Raw genomic sequence first — 27,525 nt, forward strand, 5'->3', positions numbered from 1 at the left:
TACACACGTTAAGCTTTGGATTTGTTTTATAATAAAAATATTTTATTGCAATTTTTTTTCCAGGTATCAATGTCCAAGCATTTTGGAAATACAATCCTGGGCCTCTTTCTAATGCATGTAGGTTCACCTCATTCATTTTCAACCAAGATTCTACCTTAGAATATACACAAATGTGATTCATTTCACTACTGGTGAATATTTCTTTATCATTTTCTTTGACCACAAACATCGCTGTAATAAGTAGGGATTCGTGGACAAAAGCAGTAAGAATATTTGCTCTGCCATTTGTTAAAACATAGTAGAAAGCTAGGACCTTCAAAACCATTGGGCGCCGTGGAGAGAGAGGACAATGTGATAAAATTGAAAGTCAAGAAACCTACTAAGTATATTCACGAACTTTCTATATCGGCAAGGTGGCGTTTTTGATACATGGACAAAGAATGGGTGATTCAACCAAAGATGCCAGAACCCTCAGGATACTTGTTGGGGGGTGGGGGGAGCATAAAGCCAGTTCTCCATCTTACAGGCATACATTCCAGAATCATGATACTTTTATATAAAAACTTGAAATACAAGAACCAGAAAAAAAATATATAACTTAGGACATTTGGAAGTGGGGAGATCTTTGTAGACTTGACAGCAGAGACGGAGCTGTAAGGGAGCTCCCGGGTCGATGTACCTGACCGCACAGACAAATCAACACTGGATACACCCCAAAGCCTCCCATACGCCATGAAGAGACAGACCACGAACTAGCAAAAGAAATTCGCACCACCCATGAAAGACCATGATTACTTTTAAAAACCTCATCAGCAAAAAAAACATCCAAGACCTTAATGGGCTTATACAAATGCTCGGGAAATATGAAAATATGTGCAAACTTGATAGGTACCAAATAATGCAAACGAAAACAATTTAATGCCTTTTTTTGTTGGTTTGTTGGTTTTGTCATATCAGAAAGGCGAGGATTTAAAAGAACCATGATGTCCCGTATAGGACAAGCCATAGACCCGAAGCACCTCGTATGTGGCCGGTGGGGGCACAGGGCGGAGGCGGGGGGGGGCTGTGTAAGGTGTTTCTGGAAGGAGGGTGGCCAGGCAATTTGGACTCTCAGCTTTAAAGTGTACATGCCCCTGGATCATTTTGTTCTTTGTGGAGCACGTCTTTCCAACTTTTCTACAGTCAGTGTGGGTTCTGGACTCGCCCTCTCCAGAACTGTCCCAGGTCTCACCAATGGGGGGGGGATGGGGTGGGGGTGGGGGTGGGGGTTGGAAGATCACTTCGGCCAGGAACCAGCCTTCCGCAGGTGCAGGTCGGTGGCCTCTATAAGATGCAGGGTCTGTGGTCCCCGAGGAACCCAGTCACCTCGGTGGGACAAGCAGGGATTCTCATGAGTTCAGAACAGTCCTTCCCACATCACGCCCATTTTTGGGGAGTGATCATCAAGGCTGGCGCTTTCCTACCACGTCTGGGGCTGCCGTGCCTGACAGAAGCCTGCCTCCTCCAGGGCTATTCTTTCCAGCCTTCACCACCCCCCCCAACTGGGGGCCCCCACCCCATGCCTCCTGCCTCCTGTCCCTGGGCTGGACTCTTGTCGTGTGTGTATGCACGCCTGCCAGGGACAGACAGGAGTCCCCCACACAACCAGACCTGTCAGCATCAGAATAAGCTCGGACTGAGACATGACATCTCAGAAGGGGCATCGCCTGGACCTCAAACTCACTCTGATGATAATGAGTGGAAATATGATGACGCAAATGTGATGAGTGTGTATAGGAAGCTCTAATAATTCAGAACCTAAAATAAGTTAACTTGAAAGAAAAGCGTGTGGGGTGTGTGTGTGTGTGTGTGTGAGAGAGAGAGAGAGAGAGACAGACAGGGAGAGAGAGAGAGGAGCTTGACTTGCTGAAGGTCAAGGGAGGGGGTAGATGGTTGACTTGCTTTTTTTCTGCTCTCTATCAGCTTTGCAGAAATGACTGTGGAAGGGACCAGGGGCCGGCAGGAGGGCAAGGCCGGGCGGCCAGGGTTGAAGGCAGACCCTCTCCTTCTCCCCCCACCCCCCGCAAGGTCACCAGGGTCTCAGCACACCTCCCCAGGCCTGCCGACGTCCCAAGGGGGCAGTGCCAAGTAATCCTGCTGCTTCAGGGCTTTGAAGAGCTGAATGGCTGGCACCTGGGGAATGGCCTGAGATGGGGGCCTCTTGGTTTGGAATACCTGGCTGAGGTCTCTGATCTCAGGACAGGGTCCCGGAGAAGTGGGCTTACTCTGGGGTGAGAGAGGGCCGGACGCTGGGCCAGGGAGGAAGCAATAGTCACCCACCTGCTGCAGGATGAGGAGCCCCTCGGGGGGTGGGGAACCTGGGGACACATCTGTCCGGGCTGGCCCTGGGCTCGGGACAGGGCTGCTGACGGCAGGAGTGGCAGGACTGGTCAGAGGGGGCTGGGGGAACGGGCATGTGGTTGGGGGGAGGGCCACATAGCCCTCGAACTCCGGCTTCAGGGGGCCTGAGGATCCAGGGGGCCCACCAGCCAGTCCAGGACAGGGGCTGGGGTTCTGGTCCGAGGGGAGGTTCAGAGAGGGAGCCTGGGAGGCAGACGGGGCCCCTGTAGGTGGGGTGAGAGTCAGATCTGCAGTGGTGACGTAACCAGAGGCCGCAATGCTATCCTTAGGATCCCAAGAGCCAGTGGGCAGAAGTGTGGGGGCCCTGGCCTTTGGGTCCTGACCACCCGCCATCAGCCCAGGCTCCGGGTGGGGCGCCCCTGATTCTAGGGAGGGGCTCCCCTCGGGCCCTGGGCTGGACCCCCTCTCCACAGGCCTGGCCTTGTCCTGCCCCATCACCTGGGCCAGTGGCACCAGCTGCACCCGCCCCCCTGCGGGCAGACACAGGTATTCCAGGGACCCTGGGGGCTGTGGCTTGCTGCTCCCACCTGCCTGCGGGGGCCCCTGCTGGCCCACGATGTCAGGCAGGGAGCGGCTGTGGGGCGGCCCCAGGTAGGGGCCATTGAAGTCAAAGCCAGAAACCCGGCTCTCAGGCCCACCCGAGGAGGCTGCCAGCCCCGGTGGGGGCTCGGGGGGTGGCTCCGTGGGGAGGTTCAAGACACCCAGAGTCACTCCAGACTCAGATGACAAGTCGCAGGCTTCTTTAGGGTCCTCCGTGGTGAGAGGTGACACCTCACTGTGCCCGAAGTCTACAGGGGACGCCCTGTGGGGACAACAAGGGCAGGGATGTTGGGACCTGCCTGGGTGGACACCTCAGCTCGTGCCCAGGGGTTGGGGTGGGGAAGGCCCGGCCCCACCCAAGCTCCCAGGAAACGCAGGCCAGGGCAAGGGCTGGGGGAGCAGGCCCAGAGCAGGACACGGGGCGCTTCCTCAGCCTCCTCGTGCCTCTCAGCCTCCAGCCTCCATGCTCACGTTCAAGGTCATCCTCTGCCAGGTGGGGCCCCTCGCCCTCTGCTCCTTGACATCGGCCAGCTTCAGGGCCCAGGTCAAGGCCCAGCCTCGGCTCAGCCATCCCCTGGCCCTCCCTTACCCCACTTGAGGGTCAAGGGGAGCTGGCGGCTCAGCTGCTCAGGTCAGAAGGGGTCCCAGACCCTTGCCACCCAGTGGGGCCCAGGCAGCGTGGGGTCTCCCAGGGCATCTGGGCTTCTGGGCGTGGGGAGGTCAGCTGCTCCGGTCTCCCCTGCCCAAGTTCAAGTCTGGGGTCCAGCCCTCGTTGATCTGGGAATCCGGAAGTTCCTCCCAACGTCCAACTGGGGTACCTCTTGCTTCAGTGCCACCAGCCCCCACGGATCCCTTCACACTGAGCCCCAGCCCCAAGGCCACCCCCTTGGAGCCCCCGATGTGCAGGATGGGGCCCCGATCCCAGCTCCTCGGGATCCCACGCCCGACACTCACCCCTCCAGCTCAGGGTAGCCGCCACCCCAGGGCCCCTTGTGTGGGCGGCTCCCGCTGCTGAGGATGGACATGTTGCCTGGGAGCCGCAGCCCGGCGCTCCCGTTCTGGAAAGAGAAGGGACATTTGTGCCTGTGGGGTGGGGGTGCTCCAGGAGGTGAAGGGGGGAGAGGGAGGAGGTGGGGGTTCAGGAGCCCCCCAGGCATGGCAGAATCTCAGCAGGGGCAGGAGCGACCACTGCCTCTTGACCCAGGAAGATGAGGCCAGAGAGGGGCTGGGACTTGCGGGGTCCTGGGGCACCCAGGCTGGGACCCTGTTTCCACGAGTCAGCTAATCGGGGTGTCCCTGCCTCCATGCTCACCCCTCATCTCCTGCGCACTGGCTGTGAGACCCTCCTAAGGCAGTTCTGGCCCTGCCTGCCTGGTCAAAGGGCTCCTGTGCCCCACGTCCTGGCTGCCTCCCGCCCCCCAGGTCCCCCATCGCCCCAGGGCCTCTCAGCCTCCCCTGAGGTGCCCCCAGCCTCACTGCCCACCCTATCTTCCCCCTTGAAAGTCTTCTGCCCACCCTCCAGGGACTCCCTGCCTGCAGGTGCCTCTCCCACCCGCGCCTCCCTGGATCCCCCAGAGCTCAGCTCTGCTCTCCTGTCTGGGGAACCATTCTGCCTCCCACCCCTGTAACGACCCCAGGACACCTAGTCCCTCCTTGAGGCCCCTGGGACCCAGGTCCCCACAACCCTCTGTCCTGCTCCCCGTGAGTCCCCGCAGGCAGGGCACCTTGTGCATCTGTGGGGCCCAGAGCCTGGCAGCACTGGGCTTGCAGGTGCTAGCCCGGCTCTTAGAGCTTCCCCGCCCTTCCCAGGCCACCTCCCCCACCCCCACTCAAAGCCCACAGGACAGGGAGGGGGATGGGCCTTAGGGACCCAGGCACAGGCTCACAGGAGCCTCAGCCCCTCAGCCGCCCTCACAGCCAGCTCCTACCTGGAACAGGTGGCTCTTGCTGGGGTTAGGGATCTTCTCCTCCCACTTCCGGTTCAGCCTGGAGAGACAGCAGGGAGGCGCCAGCTGCCTGAGATCTCAAGCAACTACCTGGTGCCCATGTATAGAGGTGAAAGGGACAGGGCAGATGTGTCCAAGTCCCCACTGGGAGTGGGTGATGGAGCTGGGACTGGAGAAAGTCAGCTGTAGGGTCCCTGGTGCCCCCTGGGCTCCCTGGGTGGTCCCTCTCCACCCACTCCCAACAGCACGGAGTCCCCTTACCTGTACCCGTAGATGCCACAGAAGCGCAGGACTGGAAGCACGATCAGGGTGGTGACGACCAGGATAAACACCAGGACCCACATGGGGAGCACTTCCGGGAAGCCAGGAGGGAAAAGGATCATTAGCATCTGGGGAGGGAATGGGCGGGAGGCTCAGGAAATTGCGTGAAGTTGCAGCCTTGGGGTGCAGCGGGGGAGAGGAAGCCAGAAACAGGCTAAGACCAAGAGGGCATTTGTCTGAACCCCCCAGAACATTAGATCCCCCCAGAGGGTTAGATCCTGTCCAGGAGTACGGGAAGGGCCGTGACTGCAGCCCGTGGCAATCCCAGAGGACTTCCTGAAGGAGGCAGCGTACAAGGTGGTCATCAAGAACAGAGAGGCATGGAGAGGCAGAGATGGGGAATGGGGTGATGGCAGAGAAATCAGCAGGTACAAAGGCCCATCAGGGGCCCCTACAACTTTCTGCTTGGCAGCCTCATGCCTCTCACTGGCTGGGCCCCTCCAGGACGTCCTTGGACTCTTTCTCTTAAGTCCAGTGGCCAAGTCCTCTTCTGCTTGGCCAGGATCCTCTTCCTGGGGCTCATCCCTGCCTGGGACTGGGGACCTTCCTGCCAACCCTTCATTCTCTCTCTGCAACCATCTCCTGGACCTTGACCTGTACTCATCCCCCAGGGGCCACTTTGGTGATGGTGATGGAGAAATGAAATTAGCAAGTGTAGATTCAAGGAAGATTGAGAAATCAGGCCAAAGCTTTCCAATCACAGGTACCAACCTATAGTATCTCATGTATGCTGTCATAGTAACAGAAAACTCAGACCAGAGTGCCCATCGTGGCTTAGCTGAAACGAATCAGAGTAGCATCCATGAGGACGCAGGTTCGATCCCTGGCCTCACTCAGTGGGTTAAGGACCCAGGATTGCTGTGAGCTGTGGTGTAGGTCACAGATGCAGCTTGGATCCCATGTTGCTGTGGCTGTGGCAGAGGCTAGCAGCTTCAGCTTCAATTCAACCCCTAGCCTAGGAACCTGCACACGCCTTGGGTGCAACCCTAAAAAGACACACACACACAAACTTGGACTGAGTGGTCCCTGGGTAGCAGGTCCAGTCTAAGGAGAAGAACTGGTGAGATGTGCTTGCCTCTGCCTTCTCAAGGAAGCATGCATTGCCCACCATTTCTCTCTCCCTTCCCTCCTTCCTTCCTTCCTCTCTCTCTCTCTTTCTTTTTGCTACACCCTTGGCATGTGGAAGTTCCCAGGCCAGGTACTGAACCTGCCCCACAGCAGCAACTTGAGCCTCTGCAGTGACAACACAGGACCTTTAACCTGCTGAGCCACCAGGGAACTCCCAGGTGTCACCTTCTAATAACCAATGACACCTGGCCTGGATGGGGTTACATCTATATGTCCATTCGCATCTGTGTCCTCTGCACAGCAGGGCTGCGTATGGGGAAGAATGGGTGGGGGCTGGGGAGACGTACCCCACTCGGTGTCCCAGGACTGCTCCTTACTCCACTTGCTCCAGGTCCCATTGTAGCTGCCGGGGTCGGGTTTGACTCTCACTCTGGCCTGGTACCTGGTGGCAGGCTCCAGAGGTGGCAGGGACATGCTGTGGCCCTTCTGTAAGACTTCTGTCTTGGTCTCCTGTGGATACAGCTGTGTGAGTAGGTGTGCTGAGGCCTGGCCCTCATGGGCACAGCTACGAAGACCTCCTCCCCAGCACCCCAGCTTTTCTGCTCCCCATCAGTCTCAAGCTTGTGGTCCCATCCTCAGATCTGAGGCAGCATCACTCCTTCCATGGAGGACCAAACGCCAGGGCCCACAGGACCAGGGACAGCACCACTTGTCCTGCACCTTATGACATATGATAACATTGAGGCCCAGAAACTCTAAGAAGTCCCTATGCCCCCCCCCCAACCTTCCAGCACCTCTTGGGACAGCCTGGACCCCAGAATTATGCTTCCTGGGAGTACAATGCAGGATGAGTGGACTCTGGACCTGCAGACTGCATGCGGGGGTGACCACCAAGTCCCAGTTGCTCCCTCTGACTGGTCACCTGCTGGGAGCCAGGCATCTGCCAGGTGACAATTTCCAGGGTATTTCTCACTATCCCTCCCCTGCTTCAGGCCCCTCCCCGAGCATCAGACCTTACCTCCCATGAGTCTGCATCTTTCTTATACTGGACTTGGAAGATGTAACCTATGTGCGGATAATTCATTTTTTCTTCTTTCCAGTGCAGGATGTAGCCCTCTCTGTCCTTGGTCAAGTTGAGGGTCGGAGGAGCCATCTGGACTGCAGGGAGGGGCAGTTTTAGGGAACATTCCTTGCATTTCCTGCTGGTCACAGACACTCTACCCAGGACCCCAGACCCCATTCATCTCAGAGTCTTTGCACCCCCACTTCACCCGGCCATCTGCTTTGATGAGATGCTCTTTTTGACCCTACTCCTGGGAGATGCTGAGATACACTTGTTTTGTAGTGAGGTGACCAAAGGCATGGGTTACTCCAACTATTTAAGTAGAAACGTAACTACTGTTAATTTGTTCTAGAGTATTGACATTATTCTAGGCATTATTATATATGCTAAATCTACATGAATTATTTTAGTTAATTCTAATAACAGCCCTATGTAGTAGGTGCTCTGTTTTGTTTTGTTTTGCTTTTTGTCTTTTGTCTTTTTAGGGCCACACCTGTGGCATGTGGAGGTTCCCAGGCTAGGGGTCCAATCAAAGCTGTAGCCGCCAGCCTATGCCAGAGCCACAGCAATACCAGATCCAAGCCCCGTCTGCAACCTACACCACAACTCACGGCAAGGCCAGATCCCCAACCCACTGAGCAAGGCCAGGGATCGAACCCGCAACCTCATGGTTCCTAGTCGGATTTGTTTCCACTGCACCATGATGGGAAGTCCAGTAGGTACTCTTAATTTGTCTATTTTTCAGACGGAGAACTGAACCCCAAAATGATTAAGTAATTTGCCAAGAACAGGCAGCTAACACGTAGTAGAGACAAAGACTGCAACCTGGAGGATCCCAGAGAGTAAATAGTGGATGTGAACCCAGGTGACCAAAATAAATTGGCTACTGCCTCTGACACACATTAAGGACCTGGGAGAAGAATCTGGTTTTCATGAAGCAATGCAGGAGATTCCTTTGCATGAGGTCTTTGCCATGTAACAAGAATAAGGGATATTAACCTGCAAGGGACTACAGTCTATTTGCATAGACCCTGGTACCCAGCTGAAGAAGTGAATCATAAATCAATTATTTGGAAGATAAAAATACCTGTCAGGGGAGGACTTTGAAAATATAAAAGAGAAAAATTGAATCGGGGAATGAAAGGGAAATTTGGTGGGAGGACCAGGAGGCCACAGGCAGCAGTAGGAGTTTCAGAGCAGCTGCAGAATTGGAGGAAAAAATAGAGCTGAAGAATGAGTAAAAGCTTTTAAAGATGTGTTCTTGAGGAATATAAATTGCATCTCCCTTCATGTTATTTGCCATTGTCATTGTGGTATTATTGCTTCTCGAGAACTTCCAGAAGATATTAGGAATTGTTTTTGTTCAATTTGCTCCCTGGACTGTTTCATTGAAATTGACAAACATGAAGACTGGACCATGAGGAACCCTAAGTTTATACGGGTTACAAATGAAAGCGTGCTCTCACAAGAAAAACTCACTGTTATCGGAGCTCTTTATAAGTTTCTCTTCCTCCTTTGGTCGAACAGAGATGATGTACTGACTGTGGTTCTTGGGGTCTGGCACAGGAATCTGACATCGGTGCCGGATGTAGGGGCTGCTGGTGTCCTCCTTCTGCACTGGGGAACATTCTTTCTCCCTGAGGGGCACAGCAGAGGTCAGGGCAGGGGAAGCAGGGCCACATGAGGCCTGAGACCATGGGGTGAGCCGTGGCTTCTGCCGAGGCAGGAGGAGGCCTGGAGAGGGCAGGGCCTAGAGGAGGGGAAGGGACAGAGGCAGGGAACACTCACCTTGCGTCGGGGCTGGACTTGTAGAAGAGGGTGAAGGAGACTGAGCTGGTCACCTTGGACCTCACTTCCCAGGAGCAGCGGAGCAGGGCGGCCCCATCGAAGAAGCACTGGAGGTTCTGGGGCTGGGCCTCATCCCCTGGGAAGGAGACAGTCCTTCACTCATTCCTCATTCATTCATTCCCTAGCCCTCAGTGGGCCCCCAGGAGACTCATTGGGGAGACACTGTGGGCTTTGGGCTCAAAACACCAGGGCTTAAACCCAGGCTGACCCGCCAGCTGTGTGACCTCAGTTTGGAGAGGGAATTTGGTGAGCCTTTGTATCTACCCCCACCCCACCCCCACTCCACCGCGTGCCAAACAGGGAGGGCACCTCTGGCTCAGGGTTTAGGGATTTAACACAATCCCACTGGTATATTCCCCCGTGGTACAGCTCTCCCAAAACACAGCTGCCCATATGCCCTGGTGATGCAATTGTAATTGCTCCTCCAGAGAAAGTGGGCAGCACACTGGGGCCAGGAAGTAAGATGTAGCCACTGCCTCTGCAGAGTCCCAGTAGGGACAGGGTGGGCTCAGGGAACACCTGGCACAGAGGATCCATGAATCCTGCAGTGGGGAGCCCTGGACTCCTTCTCCCCAGGAGGTGGAATGAGCCACCCACCCCACAGGGGCCACCGTCTCACCTCCCACCCTGTTACCTGGCTGGGAGACCCAGTGAACCTCTGGGCTCCAGTGGCTGGGCCGTCCTGAGAGCCCCGAGCCTGGGGCCAGCCTGGTGCGCACCCGGGCCACGTAGGTGCTGCTGGGCAGGAGGTGCTCTGGCCCCAGGGTGACCTGGGGGGAGCCGGAGTGGATGGTGTGGGCATCCTGGGGAGAGAGGGACTGCTGGAGCAGGTGCCTGCTGGCCTGGGTCCCTGTGGGCTCAGGGCAGGGCTGACGGGGGTCCCTACCTCCCAGGAGTCCTGAAGCCGCCTGTAGACCACCTCAAACTCCAGGCTGGACAGCCAGGGGCTCTGGGGACCCTCGTGGGCCACAGTCCAGGACAGCAGGAAACAGCCCTGGGCAGCACTGACGTGGAGGCCCCTGGGCGCAGGGGGCTGCACTGGAAGGACAGGAAGGAAAGGGTCCTTATGGGGACAGACAACTGTGTGGAGGTTAAGGGCTGGCATGGCCCACGTGTGGACAGACCAGGGCTCCAGGCTGAACACTGCCCCCACTGGCTGAGTGACCTTGGGCAAGACCCACCTCCTCTGTGGACCTCAGCCCTTCACCTGCTACATCATAGGGCTTCAGTATAAAAGGTGAATGAAGGCTGTGCAGGTGGCTGTGTGCACAGAACATAGGCTCCCTAAATTCCAAATGCAGCTTCCTTCTGGCCCCCCTGCCCATGAGGTGTCCTGTGTGGCCTCCTTCCCAGCAGAGGGCACTGTGATTTATGTTCCTCCCTCTCTTGTTCAGGTTTCCTTCCTTCCTCCCAGTGCCCAGGGTCATCCAGCACCTCTCAGAGCCCAGCAGACATGTCTCCTCCTCTAGAAGGAGCCCCCCACCCCCAGGCAGAATCCTGGGCTCCTTTTCCTGTCTCACCATCGCCCTTGGTATGGTCCTCACTGCCCTGGAGGATGCAGATGCTTCCACATCTGCCTCCCCAAGTGGTCCAGAAGCTTGTGGGTGCAGGGGCGGGGGCTGACCCTCTTCCCTCTCCCCACGGCCTGAGATGAGTGGTTCAGGGAATGTGGGGGACAAAGTGAATGGGGAAGTGGAGGAATAAATGAAGGAGTATATGTAGGCCACCTTCAGCGACTTCTCAGGAAATCAGTCCATCCACCAAGGGCAAGCAGACCCCTGCTGGGACCTACAGGGTTGGGTGAGCAGATTCACCCATGAAGGGCATGGCTGCTGACTTCCTGAAGCTTCTGAGTCTGAATGTTGAGAGATGCCTTTCAAACACAACAAAATGCAATACAACCCAAAGCAAGATGTAAATAGTCCCTGCTAGACGGGGAACAGGCACCATAGAGCATGTCAGAGCTGGAGTCTTAGAAAATCTTAAGCCCAGAATGGAAGGTCCAGAGGCCGCCTGCCCCACTCCCAGCCACAGCAGGCATCGCTAATCAATCGTTGCACTGCTGGTCCCGGAGCCTGTCATGGAGCAGGAGTCCTTCTCAGCACTGGGCTCTGGAGAGCTATTCAGTAGATGAAAACCTGTTTATCCAACCTAAGAGATGCAGACCACTAGCTCATTTCACAGATGGAGAACCTGATAGAGGGAGTGAAATATCCAGATCTCCACTTCTGTAGCCTCAGAGCAGATCAGATGCATGATCTGCCCCCACCCCAGTGCCGCACGCCCCAACCCCCTTGATTCATGACCCCCTTGATTCATGGTTTGGGCTGAAACTGACCTTCCCACTCAGCCTGTGTTCCAGGAGGCAAAGGCCATGCCACCCTCCTCATGTCTAAGTGGTCCCCATCCGACCGTAGCACTTTCTGTCATCACCCCCTAAACTTCACGGGGCCAGGGTTACTGATGGTGTGTTCCCTGCTTTCCTGGTGTTTGCAGTGTGCTATGGAAGAGCAGATTCATGACTGAATTGCTTGTGTATCCTACCTTTGCCGTGTATGCCTCCAATTTCCTTGGTGATAGCCCTCGACTCCCCATCATTTCCCTCGGGGATGAGAGCCTTAGCTACATTCTATTCTGGGCTCCCTCCTACTGCCTCCTCCTGTCCTCTGCTGTCTACCTTGTATGTCACCCACTTCCGTCATCCTCACAGCCACATCTGATCATGACATGCCCTTTCAGTGGCTCTCCATTGCCTAGGGCTTGACCCCTAAGCTCCTTGGCAGGACACAGAAGCCTCTCCAGGTCAAGCCCCTGCCTTCCCTGCTCCTGTCCTTCCTGCCGCTGTCCAGCTGTCTTGAAGCAGATGCTCCCAGGACACAATTATTAGCGGTTCTCCCGACCTGCCTCACCCTCCAGCATCACCCAGCCTGTGCACACACCACGTCCTCTGCAGGAGATGCTCTTTCTCTCCCTCCCACCCTTCACATCGCCCTGCAGAGCTCTCTGCCCTGGGCAGCCTGTCCTGACCCCTCCAGGGGCTCCCTGTCCCGTGGCCCTCTGCGCGGGGCACACACCCGCCTTCAGTAAGTGACATGTCTGACAGCATCTGGGGTTTCCTGGGCTCTTCAGTCTGTGAGCGCTGAGCTCCGCCAGGGACAGGGCTCCTCAGCCACCAAACACACGTGTGAGACATGGTTTGGTGTGAACTCACCATGGCCTCCCCGATCCCCTCCTCCAGGCAACAACGTTATGCTGCTGTGATGAAAAGAGCAGGAAGCAAAGGCTGGGACCCTCTCCCCTTCTGACTTTTGCAAGGAGCAACATGTGACCCAGTGTTTGGGACCCAGGACCCCAGTGTCGGATACTAGCATCTGATTAACTAGTCTTGGACAAGTTCCTGTTCTCTCAGTCTATTTCATCACCCATGAAATGGGGGTAAAAAGAAGTGCCTGACTCTACATTTCATTAGATGATTAAAGTTTGGACAGTGTTTCCTAAAAGTTGATCACCTGCTGGTTTTTTTTTTTTTTTTTTTGGTCTTTTTGCCTTTTCTAGGGCTGCTCCCGCAGCACATGGAGGGTCCCAGGCTAGGGGTCCAATCGGAGCTGTAGCTGCTGGCCTACACCAGAGCCACAGCACAGGGGATCCAAGCCGAGTTTGCATCCTAACCACAGCTCACGGCAACGCCAGATCCTTAACCCGCTGAGCGAGGCCAGGGATCGAACCCACAACCTCGTCGTTCCTAATCGGATTCTTTAACCACTGAGCCACGACAGGAACTCCCACCTGCTGGATTTTTGACATAAGCATACTAACTTTTAAAACTGACCCCACCTTTATAAGTAACGTTTAGGGTCATTCGAAGGACAAATATAATTGAATCAATGTGATTAAAGTGCTGGGTGTATTTCTAAGATACAGTCCTATGAAGCCCATTATATCTATAAAATGATCAGTGACACCCGCCCTAGACCACCCACTTTCTTAGGCTGCCATGGGCACGTGGCACCCATTGGGGGGATGACCTTCACCCGCAACGTGCAGGGAGCTCTGGGCAAGTCTGAGGCCCATCACTGTCATGGCTGCTCATGATGGCACTTGGCAAAAGTTATGTAGTGGCTCTAGGTCTCCAGGGCCTCATCTGTAAAATGGGTCATCACAGACACTGCACGAGACCATACTGATGAAAGAGTCTGCAGGCTATAAAGTTTGTATCTGAATAGGAAGCCTTGTTCTTCTAGAAGGGAAGCCTTCAATGGCTTGGCAGGCAGGAGAGCCTCAGGGGCGGGGGTGGGGGGTACCCTTGGCCAGGACTCTTCACCTTGAACCTGCTCCAATGCCTCCATCATAAGGAGATGGTAGCCTCTCCCCCAAAAACCCAACCCAACTCAAGCTGGTCTCCACCTCTTGAAGGCTCTCACTCCCTGGCCCATCTCATGCAGCCTGGATACCCCTGGGGCTCACTGTCCACCCAGGGGACAACCCTTAGCCAGGGACCCAGGCCTCACCGTGCTGAGTCAGAGTGACAGAGAGCTGAGCGCCCAAAGGCCGGTCTGGTCGGAATGAGAAATAATCATAGTCAGCGATGACAAAAGCCTTGTAGGGAATGACACATCTTCTGGCCACACAGCCCGGACAAGGATGGTCTAACCAGGTCAGGTCATCGCTGAGGTCACAGGACACCGGCTGTGGAAGGTCCCTGCCACAAGAGGACACAGGTTAGCCCAGAGGGAAGAAGCATTGCTCATTCACAAGCAGCACTGAGGGGTTCCCACGTGTAAGGCTTTGTCCAGGACCAGGGGACCTGGCAGGGAACAAAACACCCACAGATCCCCGTCAATAGAGCTGACACCCTAATAGCGGATGACACAGATGAAACAAAGGAATAAACTATGTTGTATGTCAAAAAGGGAAACTTCACACAGACAGGTCAAGAAGGAAAGAGGCAGGAGGAGCCCAGAAGGGCGGGGTTGGGAATACAAGGGGTTTTTTGGGGGTGGGGGGACTGTACCTTTGGGATCTGGAAGTTCCCAGGCTAGAGGTTAAATCGGTGGTGCAGCCACCAGCCTACACCACAGCCACAGCCACACGGGATCCGAGCCGCAACTGTGACCTACACCACAGCTCACAGCAATGCCAGATCCTCGACCCACTTGAGTGAGGCCAGGGATCACACCTGTGTCCTCATGGAATCTAGTTGGCGCATTACCACGAAGCCACGATGGGAATTTCCAGAGATGCAGTTTGAAATGAGGGAGTTAGGGAAGGCCTCATGGAAAAAGTGATATCTGAGCAGAATCTTGAAGGAGGTGAGGGAGGGAGCCATGCAAATTCTGGGGAACGGGGAGTTCCATAAAGGGAATAGCAGATGCAAAGGCCCTGGGGTAGGCAGAGGTTTGGAGTGTTATATGATGAGGCAGTTAACGAGTGTGCACAAAGCAGAGACGTGAGGGTCGGCGGTCTAGGAGCCTAGTTGAACGGGGTGACAGGAGGCCAGTGTTTTAAAGCAATTTAAGGCATCGTGATTTCACTGTCAGTGGCGAAAGTTCAGACTTATGAGCAAAGGAGCGACATTTTAACACCTGCTTTGAAAGGATTCCTCTGGCTGCTGGGCTGTGGCGAGACTGGGTTGAGGAGGGATGGCAGTATTGGAAGCAGAGGGACCCATTAGGAGTTCTGGAATATCTCAGTGATAGGAAGTGATTTGAACCAGGGTGACTGGTGTCGGTGTTAGGCCGAGGCCACCTGAGGGACAGGAACTCTTGGGCTGGGGCCTCCCCTCCCGGCCTCCGTCCTGCCCCGTCCCGCACAGCCCCGCAGAGCAGCCCCCTCCCCGCCTCCCTCTGGCCCTGGGCCCCCATCGCTCACTTACTCATTCAGCCTGTGGTAGAGGGTCACGTTGATGAGCCTCTGGGCATCCTGGGTGTCTGCCCACCTGCAGATGGTGCGGCTGGTGTAGTCATTATAGCAGCGCAGGTTCTGCAGCAGGAAGGTCTCTGAGGGGGAGAGGCGGGGGCGGGGCTCACACCTGTCCCCTCCAGATGTCCCTGGTCCCCGCCCCCTCCCAGCCCTTCCTGGGAGCCTGGCACTGGGGAGGGGTCTCCCAGAGTCCCAGAAAGGCTCCTGGAGGCCAGGCAGAGTCCCCAGGGGTCCTGGCAGGGGCTGGGGGATGTGAGGGGGCCGGTTATGGACTCTCCTATCTGCAGAGAAACCCAATATTCTAATGGGCTCACAGCCGGTTTCCCGAGCCCTGCCTCGCCCTGCTCTGAAACAGGGTCCCTCCCATCCAGGACAAGACCTGCATCAGGGACAGGCCCCGCCCCCAGGCCCTGGGTGCGGTGGGTGCAGCCTGGGAGCAGAGGCACGAACCCACCCTGAGGGCACATGGCAGGGCCCCCTCTGGGTCGTCAGGGCCCTGCTCTCTTGGTGCAGCCACTGGGCCAGGACCATGGAAAGGGGGCCATAGCTCCCAGGGTGAGCAGAGGAGCTGAGCTCTCTGGGGGCCCCCGGGGATGGGGCTTCACTGGCCTGAGCAGCCCGGGGAGCATGTCAGCAGGGCCTCTAGGCAAGAACAGACGGTCCCCAGATCCAGGATCCCGGGAGCAAAGGTGCAGAGGTGGGAAGAGGGCAAGGCCTTCAGAGGAGCAGAGTGTCTGGGATGAGGGAGGGACAGAGCAAGGACCAGAAGGGCCGGCTGGGGGGTCAGAGGCCTCGAGTGCCACCTGAGAGATGTGGGAAAGAAGGGACACAGCCAGGAGTTCCCGTCGTGGCGCAGTGGTTAACGAATCCAACTAAGAACCATGAGGTTGCAGGTTCGATCCCTGGCCTCGCGCAGTAGGTTAAGGATCCGGCATTGCCGTGAGCTGTGGTGTGGGTCCCATGTTGCTGTGGCTCTGGTGTAGGCTGGGGACTATAGCTCTGATTCGACTCCTAGCCTGGGAACCTCCATATGCCGCGGGTGCAGCTCAAGAGAAAAAAAAAGAAGGGACACAACCAGAGATGGACTTTGCAGGAGGCCAGAGAAGGAGCGGGAGTGTGGGGAGAGGGGGGAGAGGAGACCAGGGAAGATCAGGAGAGAGAAGCCTCGGTGGGGAAGGGGGGTGGGGCAAGAGAGGAGAGGGTTGGGGGGCAGTTTGCAGCACAGAGTCTGGAGCTTCCTGGGGTGGGGGCCCAGCAGTGAGGAAGGGGATGGGGGAGTGGAGGGGGTGATCAGACTCACCTTGGGCCCCTGCCCCCCTGAGCCCCCAGCAGAGCACCAACAGGGCGATGGGGAGCAGCCGCCAGGTCAGCTCCATCCCCCCAGTTAGCTCTGGTGAGCAGGAGCCAGCCGGAGTGGTCCAGGTCTGGGCTGGGTCTGGGCTCCTCACTGTCCTGACATCTCGTGTTCCTGGCCAGCCGGGGGCCAGGCCAGGCACATGTCTTCGGCTCTCTCGGGAATCTTCTCTCCAGGACCCTGCCTCCTCTAGGCCTGTGGAAGAAGGGGGCAGCCCGTTGGACTCCGCCCCCATGGTGGGGTGGGCCCAGGAGTGGCCCTGATGCGTGGGCTCTGGGATGTGACCGTGAGGGCGATGCCCTCTATGGCCTCTGAAGAGGTGGGTTCCCCCGCCCGCCCCGGTGGGCACGTGGGTTCTCCTGTGCGTGGTGCTGCTCCGGCGATGAGAAAATCTAAGTGGGAGGCAGGGCAGTTGGTTTGCCCCTGGCTCTCCGTGGGTACTGACTCACAGCTGTTTGGGGGAGTCACTGGGTATTGGGGGTGTGATCCTCCCCCAGGTATGGGTGCGCGTGTGTGCACACACTCGCGCGCGCGCGCGCACACACACACACACACACACACACACACACGGGGCTAGTGTTCTCCCCTCCCTGCTCCATTTGCCTCATTCTTCCCACACCACCCCCATGAATCGCCAGTTCCCCTTTCTCCGTAGAAGGCTGGGGGTTTCCTCTTTTGAATTCATCCAGCTCCGGGAAGTACCAGGAGAAGAGAACAGAGGACCGTGACTCCGTTTTTGCCGCAAGATGGGCTAAAACTTCACTTAAGCTGCAGACACACACACACACACACACACACACACACACACACACACACACACCAGCAGCTGTCTTGCTGGGAAAAGCAAGGCTCTGGGCTCAGCCAAACTGACTTTCAACCCAGGCTCTGCCCCTCTCATGCCCCACGCTGACTCCGCAATGCTCCCTGAACTCTGTTCTCTGCATCTGTAAAATGGGTACAACCTGACACATCTTACACAGCAACATTGACCCAATCTCAATGACATTTATAGGGCAGTTAGTCCGAGAAAAGCTCGGGAAGGAAGAGAAAGTTTGTCTGGAGCTGGGGCAGTGTCTTTTCCCCTTTAGTCCCTGCAGGTGGAGGCAATGCCACAGGCAGGTACAGAGTCTGGGAGAGCTGGTGCAGCTTGCTCTGTCTACCTGGGACTAGCCAAGAACTCAGAGCTTCTCCTTGGGTCTTAGCACAAGTGCAGATTCTGCTTGTGTAAAGAAGGCAGTTCACCCCCAAATAAATTATAGATTGAGCACAATTCTAATCAGAAATTGACAAAATGTATGCAAGAGCTCAGAAGAAAACAAAATATATATGAGGACAGTGCATGGGATTTTTTGAAAATGAGGGCTCTCTACCCAAAGCAAAATTTGTGCAAAGATCTGACAAATCAATGGGTTGCCCTCCCTCTCTCTCTCTCTCTCTGTCTGTCTCTCTGTCTCTCTTTGTCTCTGTCTCTCTCTCACACACATACACACCAGATCAATGGACATACTGACCAGGCAAGCTCTATTTCACCCAAAAAATGTATTATATGATGAAGGAGGAACCAAAAATAAGTGTGAAGTGATGGAATAATAAAAAGTGCTGAGATAATTTAATAACATCATAAAATACATCAGCCTAAATTCCTTTCTTATATCATCATCAGAGGATCTAGTCAATTAAGAACTTAAACATAGGCAGTAAAATCATATTAAACTTTGGAGTTCCTGTCGTGGCTCAGTGGTTAACGAATCCGACTAGGAACCATGAGGTTGTGGGTTCGATCCCTGCCCTTGCTCAGTGGGTTAACGATCTGGCATTGCCGTGAGCTGTGGTGTAGGTCACAGATGTGGCTCAGATCCCGCATTGCTGTGGCTCTGGTGTAGGCTGGCAGCTACAGCTCCGATTCGACCCCTAGCCTGGAAACCTCCATATGCTGCGGGTGTGGCCGCAGAAAAGGCAAAAAGACCAAAAAAAAAAAAAAAATCATATTAAACTTGCAAAGAATGGAAGTGACTACCTCTGAGCTAATTAAGCTTCAAAGCCCTAGAAGAAATCAGAGAGACAAAGGCTGACAGAAATACATAAAAGCGAAATTTCTGCATCTCGTCAAAATTACTCAACTATAAAGCAATGGACAAAGGGCAGAGTAAATGCTTGTGTCAGAAGTATAGCGAACAGGTGACTACCTTTACACTGTAAATAGCTCCGACACATTAGTGTCATCAAAGGACACAAGCATAAAAGTCACATCCACGCAGAGAATTCATATTAGTGGCTAATAATTATAAAATGTTTCCCATGAGCCAGGCACTGTTCAAAGATATTAAGACACCAACGGGCAGGTTAAAAACTCTACTTTGTAAATGAGGAAACTGGTGCAGGGTCCTCGGTCATACAGCTAGTAAGGAAGAGGCTGAGACTGAAGCCCACAGGAGGTTGGCTTTAGAGTTTGTGTTGTTAACCCCTATGCCAGCCGTGGTTGTATTTCCCAACTGCTGGTGTGATCCATGTCTGATGTGTACTGAACCGACAAGCACTTCTGTAGACATGCACAGATACAGAGAAAACAAAACAAAACAAAAAATCTGAATTAGCATCCTTAAGGAGATTTGAGAAATCATAACCAATCAAGAAGAGACTGCTATGCAAAGAAAAAGGTAAACAGAGTTCTTGGCATTTGAAAGTATGAGATCCGCTAAAAACCAAGCAAAACCCATAACTTAATAATGGGCCAAATCACAGAACTAACACCATATAAACAATCATGTTACAAAGGTAGATACTGAAGACAGAGCCAACAGGCAGAGCTGGAAAGTCTTAAGAAAAGCTGAGACCTGGCACAGAAATCTAGGAGTTACAACAGCTGGATGCCAAGTAGAGGAGAACTGAGCTCAGGTACGGCGGACAGTGTCAGCTACCTGGCTGTCCTTTTCCTCCCTGGTAACAGAAGATGAGGTGTGAGTTGGGCTTACTGCTGCACAGAATAAAAGGTTATATTCCTTTCATTCTCCTGGTGCTAGGTGTGGTCATGTGACTGGTCCAAGACGATATGAATGGAGTCATTGGGTGTGCCTTCCAAAAAAGACTACTTAAAGGAAGTTGGCTCAGGTGGGAAGAATCGGTTTTTGCCCTCCTGCTTTTCTTCCTTCTTCCAGCCGGCAACTTGGAAGTGATGGCTGGAGCTCCAGCAACCATTTTGAATCATAAGGCAACCTTGCCAGGGGAAGTCATATGCAAAAGAAAAAAGAGAAATGTGGATGCCTCTTCTCACTGTAGAGTAACAGTAACAGCCCAAGACTGCCTACCTCTGGACATCCTTTATGTAAGGAAAAGACTAAACCTCTATGTTGTTAAGCCACTGTTATTTAGGGATTTTCCATGTGCCACCAAAGAGATACAATTCGAAACAGAAGAAAAATCCACAGGGCTTTAAAGGAGACAATAGTTCACTAAGTGAAGAGCAGGGTTCATTTTTATTTATTTATTTATTATTTATTTTTTTTTTTAATTTTTTTTTTGTCTTTTGTTGTTGTTGTTTCTTGGGCCGCTCCCGCGGCATATGGAGATTCCCAGGCTAGGGGTTGAATCGGAGCTGTAGCCACCGGCCTACGCCAGAGCCACAGCAACACGGGATCCAAGCCGCGTCTGCAACCTACACCACAGCTCATGGCAACGCCGGATCGTTAACCCACTGAGCAAGGGCAGGGACCGAACCCGCAACCTCATGGTTCCTAGTCGGATTCATTAACCACTGCGCCACAACGGGAACTCCTCAAATACTTTAATTTTAAAAACAATGAAGGCATGGGCGTAGAGTGATAAACACAGAATTTTGCTCACATTGTTTTTACACTGCAGACTGTGACCTATGAAATTTCAATCTAACATATAAATCATTCCAGACTAATGTTGCTTCCCTATACGGTGAGCAATTCTTTGAGCCAGGGAAGTGGAGGTCGGGACAGCCTTCCCAGAAGAGAAGTCACTTGGCTAACAACGGGAAAGCGTTCATTTTTAATAGTGCCACATTCAGTCACATATTAATGAACTTTCCGTCATCCCAGAATAAAAGGATAATCCTAGAAGTTTCCAGAAGGAAACAGACAGGTTATTTTCAACGCAACAAAGATCAGTTTGGCCAGATTTTCTCACAAGTGACCTGGAACTCTAAATGGATAGTAATATATTGATTATATTGAGATGAAAATATGTTTGAACCTAGAGTCATAAAACATCAAGCTTATGTCAAAATTCGAGGGCAAAAACCCACAGCACTTTGGAAACATAAAAAACAGAAAGCTTTTCAGATATTTACTAAAAGATTACGCCTCGGGTGTATTTTAGAAAAAACAAAAGGTTCAGGAAAGAAAGATAACGTGATACTGTCATCAGTGTTGAGAGAAGAAACCAATGAAGAAGCAAAGAAGTAAGAAGAATCGTTATGCTATACATTGAGAATAAACAAATGCAGCATGACAATATTGAAGTGAAACTCAGAAGACTTTACCGTGGGAGTTGGCAGTGAGACTAGGGGTGAGAAGCAGAGAAGAACTAAAAGTTTGCTAAGGATCTTGACCTGTTTTGGAGAAGCACATATACAATACAATACGTAAGCCCAAACGCTGATGGAAAATGTAAGTTAAATATGTGTGTTTAAAATGTAAGTGTTGGGAGTTCCCATCATGGTTCAGTGGTAAGGAATCCGACTAGTCTCCATGAGGACACGGGTTTGATCCCTGGCCTCACTCAGTGGGTTAAGGATCCGGCATTGTGGTGAGCTGTGGTGTATGTAGGTCGCAGATGCGGCTCAGATCCCGAGTTGCTGTGGCTGTGGTGCAGGCTGGAAGCTATAGCTCCAATTCGACTTCTAGCTTGGTAACTCCCATATGCCGCAGGTGCGGCCATAAAAAGGGGAAAAAAAAGTGTTAAAAATAAAATGAGGGGTAAGCATAGGCGCAAGAGGATGATAGGAAGGGGGAAAGGAGAAGAGAAAAGCCAAATACCTTCTCATAATAAATGTGCACACAAAAATTCCCACACTTACGAAGATATTTAATGATAATAAAACAAAAACTGGAAAAGGAAAAAAAATCAAAACGCAAATGCACTCCAGGCAAAAATAATCTCACAGGACAATCTGACAAAGACTTTTAAAGGAGGAATGCATCCAATCTATTCAGGATGAAAAGAAATAGATCAACAGATTAAAAGGGAGAGAAAAAGGCTAAGTTGATCTTGACAGATGCTCCTAAATATTTGATAATACAGAAGCCATTCCTGGAGTTCCCATCATGGCTCAGTGGTAAGGAGCCCGACTAGTATATGAGAACACTGTTCGATCCTTGGCCTCCCTCAGTGGGTTAAGAACCCGGCGTTGCCATGAGCTGGGGTCTAGGTCCCAGACTCGATACTAGTTGGGTTCATGACTGCTGAGCCACAACGGGAACACCATCTGTCACTATTTTAAACATGGGATCTCTTGCCTTGCAATTCTGTTTCTGGGAATCTGGCTGCAGAAATATATTAAGAGGTGTGGAAACACTGGAAACCATCTAAGTGTCTAGGCGCATGGGATCGGGTAAATTGTGGTGTGTCCATGCTAAGAAATGCCATGGATCTCTTAGGGCTAATTAATGAGTTACATCTACATGTATTATTGTGGAATGTTGTCCAAAATGTTATATCTATCTATCTATCTATATTTTTTTTGGTCTTTTTGCCTTTTCTAGGGCGGCATATGGAGGTTCCCAGGCTAGGGGTCGAATCGGAGCTGTAGCCACCAGCCTATGCCAGAGCCACAGCAACGCGGGATCCGAGCCACGTCTCCGACCTACACCACAGCTCACAGCAACGCCAGATCCTTAACCCACTGAGCAAGACCAGGGATTGAACCTGCAACCTCATGGTTCCTAGTCAGATTTGTTAGCCACTGCGCCATGACGGGAACTCCCAAAATGTTATATTAAGTGGAAGACTAAGTCACAGAGCAGTAGATATGTTATAATCTCATTTGTGAGATTTTTAAAGATTTTTTAACAAAGCAGGTATCCATGTATTTACTTGTTTAATATTAAACGCATTGATTAAAGAACTCATGAAGTAGACTGTATTTTTTGGTGAATATAGCACCACATAAGGAAAACGAATGAAAAAAGAGGGACCAAAAATTACTAAGAAAGGTTTTACTCATTATAAGATTATTAGGGAGCAGGGAAGATGAGAAGAGAAAATTAGGACCTTGATATGTAAAAATGTAACAGTGGGGCCTTCGAAGACTAAAGATTGTACATTCACTATTTGTCACTGGAGCCTCTCTGGCAAGTCCCACAGGCTCAGACCCCAGTGGGGCCCCACAGAACACGTGCCCTGCCATCCACAGGTCAAGGGCACACACCTGAACACACCTTGAGGCAGACAAGCCCCAGACGCCCACCCCCGAGCCAACACACTTCAGCCCAGGACACACACACCTGGGCCCAAACCCAACTAAGCAACAGAGGTTCAGGGCGACATGCGACAATAAAGAAAAACGTCTTCCGGTGGGGGAGTTGATGTCTCTCTCTCTCTTTTTTTTTTTGCCTTTTCTGGGGCCATTCCCGTGGCATATGGAGGTTCCCAGGCTAGGGGTGGAATCGGAGCTGTAGCCACCGGCTTACACCACAGCCACAGCAACGCAGGATCCGAGCCGCGTCTGCAACCTACACCACAGCTCACGGCAACGCCAGGTCCTTAACCCACTGAGCAAGGGCAGGGATCAAACCCACAACCTCATGCTTCCTAGTCGGATTCGGTAACCACTGCGCCACGACAGGAACTCCAGTTGATGTCTCTTAAGTAAGGGATTGGGTCCCTTCTTATCTTCCCAAGTGAGCTTCTCCAGCTGCACCAAACTCTGGGCCTGAGTGTGGCAAGTTTCCTGGCTTCATCCACTGCCTCCCGGTCCCGCGCTCCATCCTCCGCGGGTACACCACGTATGCGCATGAGCTCGTGAGCGCGCGCGAGCATACACACTCACACACACGCGCACTCACGCGCACACGCTCTTTCTAAACCAGAGGTCAGGGACTCTGAGCGCTCCCTGATTCGAGACATGGAACAGAGGCATAGGACAGGCTCCTCTCACTGTCGCTGACCCCTTAGTGACAACTTAGTGACAAAACAGAAGACAGAACACAGGTGTCTGACTCTCAGGTCAGAGCACTCCCATCACCCCAGGCACCTTCCACACTGCCAGGACAGGGGGATCCCCCAGGGAGGCCTGCCCCCCACAAAGCCCTTCACCCAACACCCAGGCAGGTGGGCCCCCACGGCCTCCTCGCCCACGGGCTGCCCTGGAGGCTGGGTTCAGGTCTTCCCAAGAGGCCAAGCCCTCACCTCCCGAGGGCTGCGAACATACCTGCCCCTCTCGACACCCCCAGGCCCTCCCTGTCCTCTCCATCCGAGACTCCCACACGCCCCCGGCACCCCACCCCGCCCTTCAGCCTGCCCCCAAGCCGGGCCATACCTCTTTGTGCCGCGACAGACCGACCTTCTGCTGGAGTCTCCAGACGGCTGACAGTCTCTCAGGCTTCCTATTTATGCTGACGTTGTTAGGAAACAGAGAAGCAGAAAGAGGAAGCGGGCCGGCTCTGGCCCCTTTCTGCACAAGTGACTCTTCACGAGATTGCCCAGCTTCTTAGAAATGAGGACACCAAGATATAGGGTTGTTGTTTTTTTCCAAGCCTGTCTGACTTTGCAGATGTTCCTTGGGCCAGAAGTACTTCTGTCTTCTGAACTTGGTCTGGCTGTAAACGTCTATACACCCTCTATCAGCCCAATGCCAAGTTCCTCTGTGCAGCCTTCCCTGGGGATGTGGGGGGAGGGGAGGTGGCAGTGGCCGCCACACCCAGGGTCCCAAGGACCCGGCCTGGACCCCCACTCTCTACCTGCTTGAAGTGTGACTTTGTGCAAATTACCTGCACGTAACTTCACCAGGGCTCAGGAGCCATATTTGTTACTTACAAGCCTCTGAAAACATCCAAGGGCCATTGAAAGGTCACACGGCAAGACCTTCAATCAGAGCCTGGTGCACCATGACCCCAAGTGTGAGCCCGTGCGAGTTTGATTCCCCCGGTGCCCTTTTAAACCTTGCATCTCCCCCGCTGTCCCAATGTCCTCGGGGCTCAGGGCCGTCTTTCCCCAACACTGTCCTGTATGGCTCCCTTCCTCTCTCTGGTACACAGCACATGCCCTGGCACAGATGGGGCCCTTAGGGACAGTGTGGGGAATGGATGATTGAATGAATGAATGAATGAATGAATGACTCCTTGAGCCCAGCAGGGTTGGGGTTAAGGACAAGTAAGTATGACATCCCTTGGGAGAAAAATTTGAGGAGGCATCCAAATCCCCAGTAGTCAAGTAGTTAATTTTTTTTTTTTTCGCAGCATGCAGAATATCCTGGGCCAGGGATCAAACTTGAGCCACAGCAGTGACAACGCCAGATTCTTAACTGGTATCCTAACCTTAACTGCTAGGCTACCAGGGAACTCTTTTTTGTTTGTTTTTTGAAGATAATATTTTAACCTATAGATGGTCAAAAATTTTAAAAATCCACGATGAACAAAATATGAATTTTTGGGGAGTTCCTGTTGTGGCTCAGGGGAAACAAACTCAACTCATATCCATGAGGATGAGGGTTTGATTCCTGGCCCCACTCAGTGGGTTAAGGATCCGGCGTTGCTGTGAGCTATGGTGTAGTTTGCAGACATGGCTAGGATCTGGCGTAGCTGTGGCTGTGGCATAGGCTGACAGCTGTAGCACCAATTTCACCCCTAGCCTGGGAACTCCTATGTGCCACACCTGTGGCCCTAAAAAAAAATAAATAAATAAAAACAAGAATTTTTTTTTTAGGGCTACACCCATGTCTAAGCCACATCTGTGACCCACACTGCAACTTGATGCAAAGCTGGATCCTTAACCCACTGAGTGGGGTCAGGGATCAAAACTAAATTTTTTTTTAAATTTTTATTTATTTATTTTTTGTTTTTGTCTTTTTCTTTTTTTTTTTTTTCCACCAGGGTCACACCCACAGCACATGGACGTTCCCACGCTAGGGGTCAAATCTGAGCTGTAGCTGCCAGCCTACATGTGCCAGAGCTGTAGCAACACAGGATCCAAGCCTTGTCTGTGACCTACACCACAGCTCATGGCAATGCCGGATCCTTCACCCCTTGAGCGAGGCCAGGGATGGAACCCGAGTCCTCGTGGATACTAGTTGGGGTTCATTATCCCTGAACCACAATGGGAGCTCCCGAACCTGAAATTTTAAATAAAGGCGGGCTCGATGACAGCACCATACTGAGCCCTACTGGAGCGGCAGGAACGAGGGGCCGGGAGGGCCCGGAGCCTGTAACCACTGGATTCCTAGCCTGATTGTTCTTTCCTGTCCTGCTGCCTGGAAGGGCCAGGCGGGAGAAGTGCCTGGAATGTCCCATGGCGTGGAAAAAGCATGAGCTGGAGGGCAGAGTGGTGGCTGCAGAACCCAGAGTTCTCTGGGCACTCCTGCCCCCTGTGAAATCCCTTCCGGGTGGGGGAGCTCTGCGGGGGCCTGTCCTGGGCTGCAGGGGAGGTCAAGGTCATGTCCCAGGCTTTTCTTCTCTCCGAGGTGCTCCCATTCTGCCCATTCTCCTCTGTTGTGGTCTGAGGGCTAGGGACCCCACCTGGAGGGGGCCACCCCAGGCCGGGTCACTAGTGGGAATAGACAGACCCTCACGAGCTCGAGGTAGGGTAGTCTCATTGGACTGAGTTTGAGGCCTAAGGCCAACACGTGCTGAGCTCTCTAGGTCCCCAGGGAAGGCCTCACCCCGCAGTTCCCACCCCGAGAGGGCAAGAGACCCATAGTGCTGGGGCGTCCGGTTCCCCGTTAACAAGCTGGGTGTGTGTGTGCTTTTCAGCCTTGACCACAGACCAGCCCAAAGCTTTCCCTGGCTGACCCCCCCACCAGACTGTGCACACACAGGGCAGGGCCGGCTCTGAGCGAGCTGTGGCCGAGGACTCGGGCCCTGGGGCTCTTGGGCACATTCGCATTCTTAGACCCTTGAGCTGAGGCTGTGGGTGGAGGCCTCCTCAGTGGGGAGGGAACACCCGGAGGCCACATCCCCGCTCCGACTCAGCCCTGTGCTTTTCCACTCCCAGTCCTCTCCCCTGGCCCTCCCCCACCCCAAGGTCCATAACAAGACCTGGGACCTTTTGTTCTAGCTCCTTCTACAATGATCCATCTGACCCTACCGGGAAGGGCCAGGGTGGGGTGGGGGTGGGGTGGGTGTCAGCACTTTCTCAGGTCTGACAACCTTTTTTTTTTTTTTTTTTTTTTGCTTTTTAGGGCCGCATGTGTGGCATATGGAGAGTCCCAGGCTAGGGGTTGAATCAGAGCTACAGCTGCCGACCTACACCACAGCCACAGCAATGCAGGGGCTGAGCCGTGTCTGCGACCTCCACCACAGCTCACGGCCACGCTGGATCCTTAACCCACAGAGCAAGGCTAGGGATCGAACCTGCAACCTCATGGTTCTTAGTCGGATTCATTTCCACGGCACCACGACGGGAATGCCTCAGGTTTGACAATCTCGCTTACACCATCTTAACACCATCGCAGTCAGTGATGCAGCTTGTTGCTGTCATCGAGTCTCTGACACTTGGCAGCCCAGCTCCCTCTCCCCCTTTGGCTGAGCTCCAAGGTGCCCCTCAGCCTGGGGGCTCCCCTGTGATGAGGCCTCACTGAGGGGAATGTGTGAGCAGGGCGGAGCCGTGAGGCGGCCTGAAAATGGAACAGCAGCCATGAACACTGTCACCTTCTAAAAATGAACCTGTTGAAAACAAACAAGCAACAAGAAGTTACAGGAAAATAAAACAAGAGAAGCTGAATTCTGTCCAGGCGTGGCTCTGACGTGGGTGTGGCGGGGGGTGGTCGTGCGCTGACACACCCCGGCTCTGATGCGAGGGTGCAGGATGCGAGGATGCCTTGCTTTTCTCAGCTCTGTGATTCTCCCACAACCGCCAAGAATGTCGTGGAACCCAGCTCCTCTCTG

At 53.5% G+C, this 27,525-nt stretch overlaps 1 protein-coding gene across 1 annotated transcript; it reads right to left on the reverse strand.

The window, feature by feature from the left end:
• CSF2RB (colony stimulating factor 2 receptor beta common subunit) lies at positions 21-24,268 on the reverse strand. Its single transcript, XM_001924779.5, has 14 exons — positions 23,964-24,268; positions 16,406-16,654; positions 15,059-15,182; positions 13,695-13,885; positions 10,073-10,224; positions 9,821-9,989; positions 9,127-9,262; positions 8,818-8,975; positions 7,294-7,433; positions 6,623-6,785; positions 5,148-5,238; positions 4,869-4,926; positions 3,895-3,998; positions 21-3,202 (listed from the first exon to the last, which is right to left on the reverse strand). Exons 2-14 carry the CDS (start codon positions 16,479-16,481, stop codon positions 2,080-2,082), a joined length of 2,685 nt encoding a protein of 894 aa, XP_001924814.3. The 5' UTR covers positions 16,482-16,654; positions 23,964-24,268; the 3' UTR covers positions 21-2,079.

This window comes from Sus scrofa, chromosome 5 (assembly GCF_000003025.6).
Source record: "Sus scrofa isolate TJ Tabasco breed Duroc chromosome 5, Sscrofa11.1, whole genome shotgun sequence".
Classification (NCBI taxonomy): domain Eukaryota; kingdom Metazoa; phylum Chordata; class Mammalia; order Artiodactyla; family Suidae; genus Sus; species Sus scrofa.

Bases quoted from the DNA above. Each gene is read 5' to 3' on its own strand.
- CSF2RB (XM_001924779.5), bottom strand. From the start codon at position 16,481: ATGGAGCTGACCTGGCGGCTGCTCCCCATCGCCCTGTTGGTGCTCTGC. The intron at 8,976-9,126 runs GTGAGTGTTCCC...TGTGCCCCTCAG, and splicing joins AAGTCCAGCCCCGACGCAAG to GGAGAAAGAATGTTCCCCAG. The intron at 3,999-4,868 runs GTAGGAGCTGGC...TTCTCTTTCCAG, and splicing joins GCAAGAGCCACCTGTTCCAG to AACGGGAGCGCCGGGCTGCG.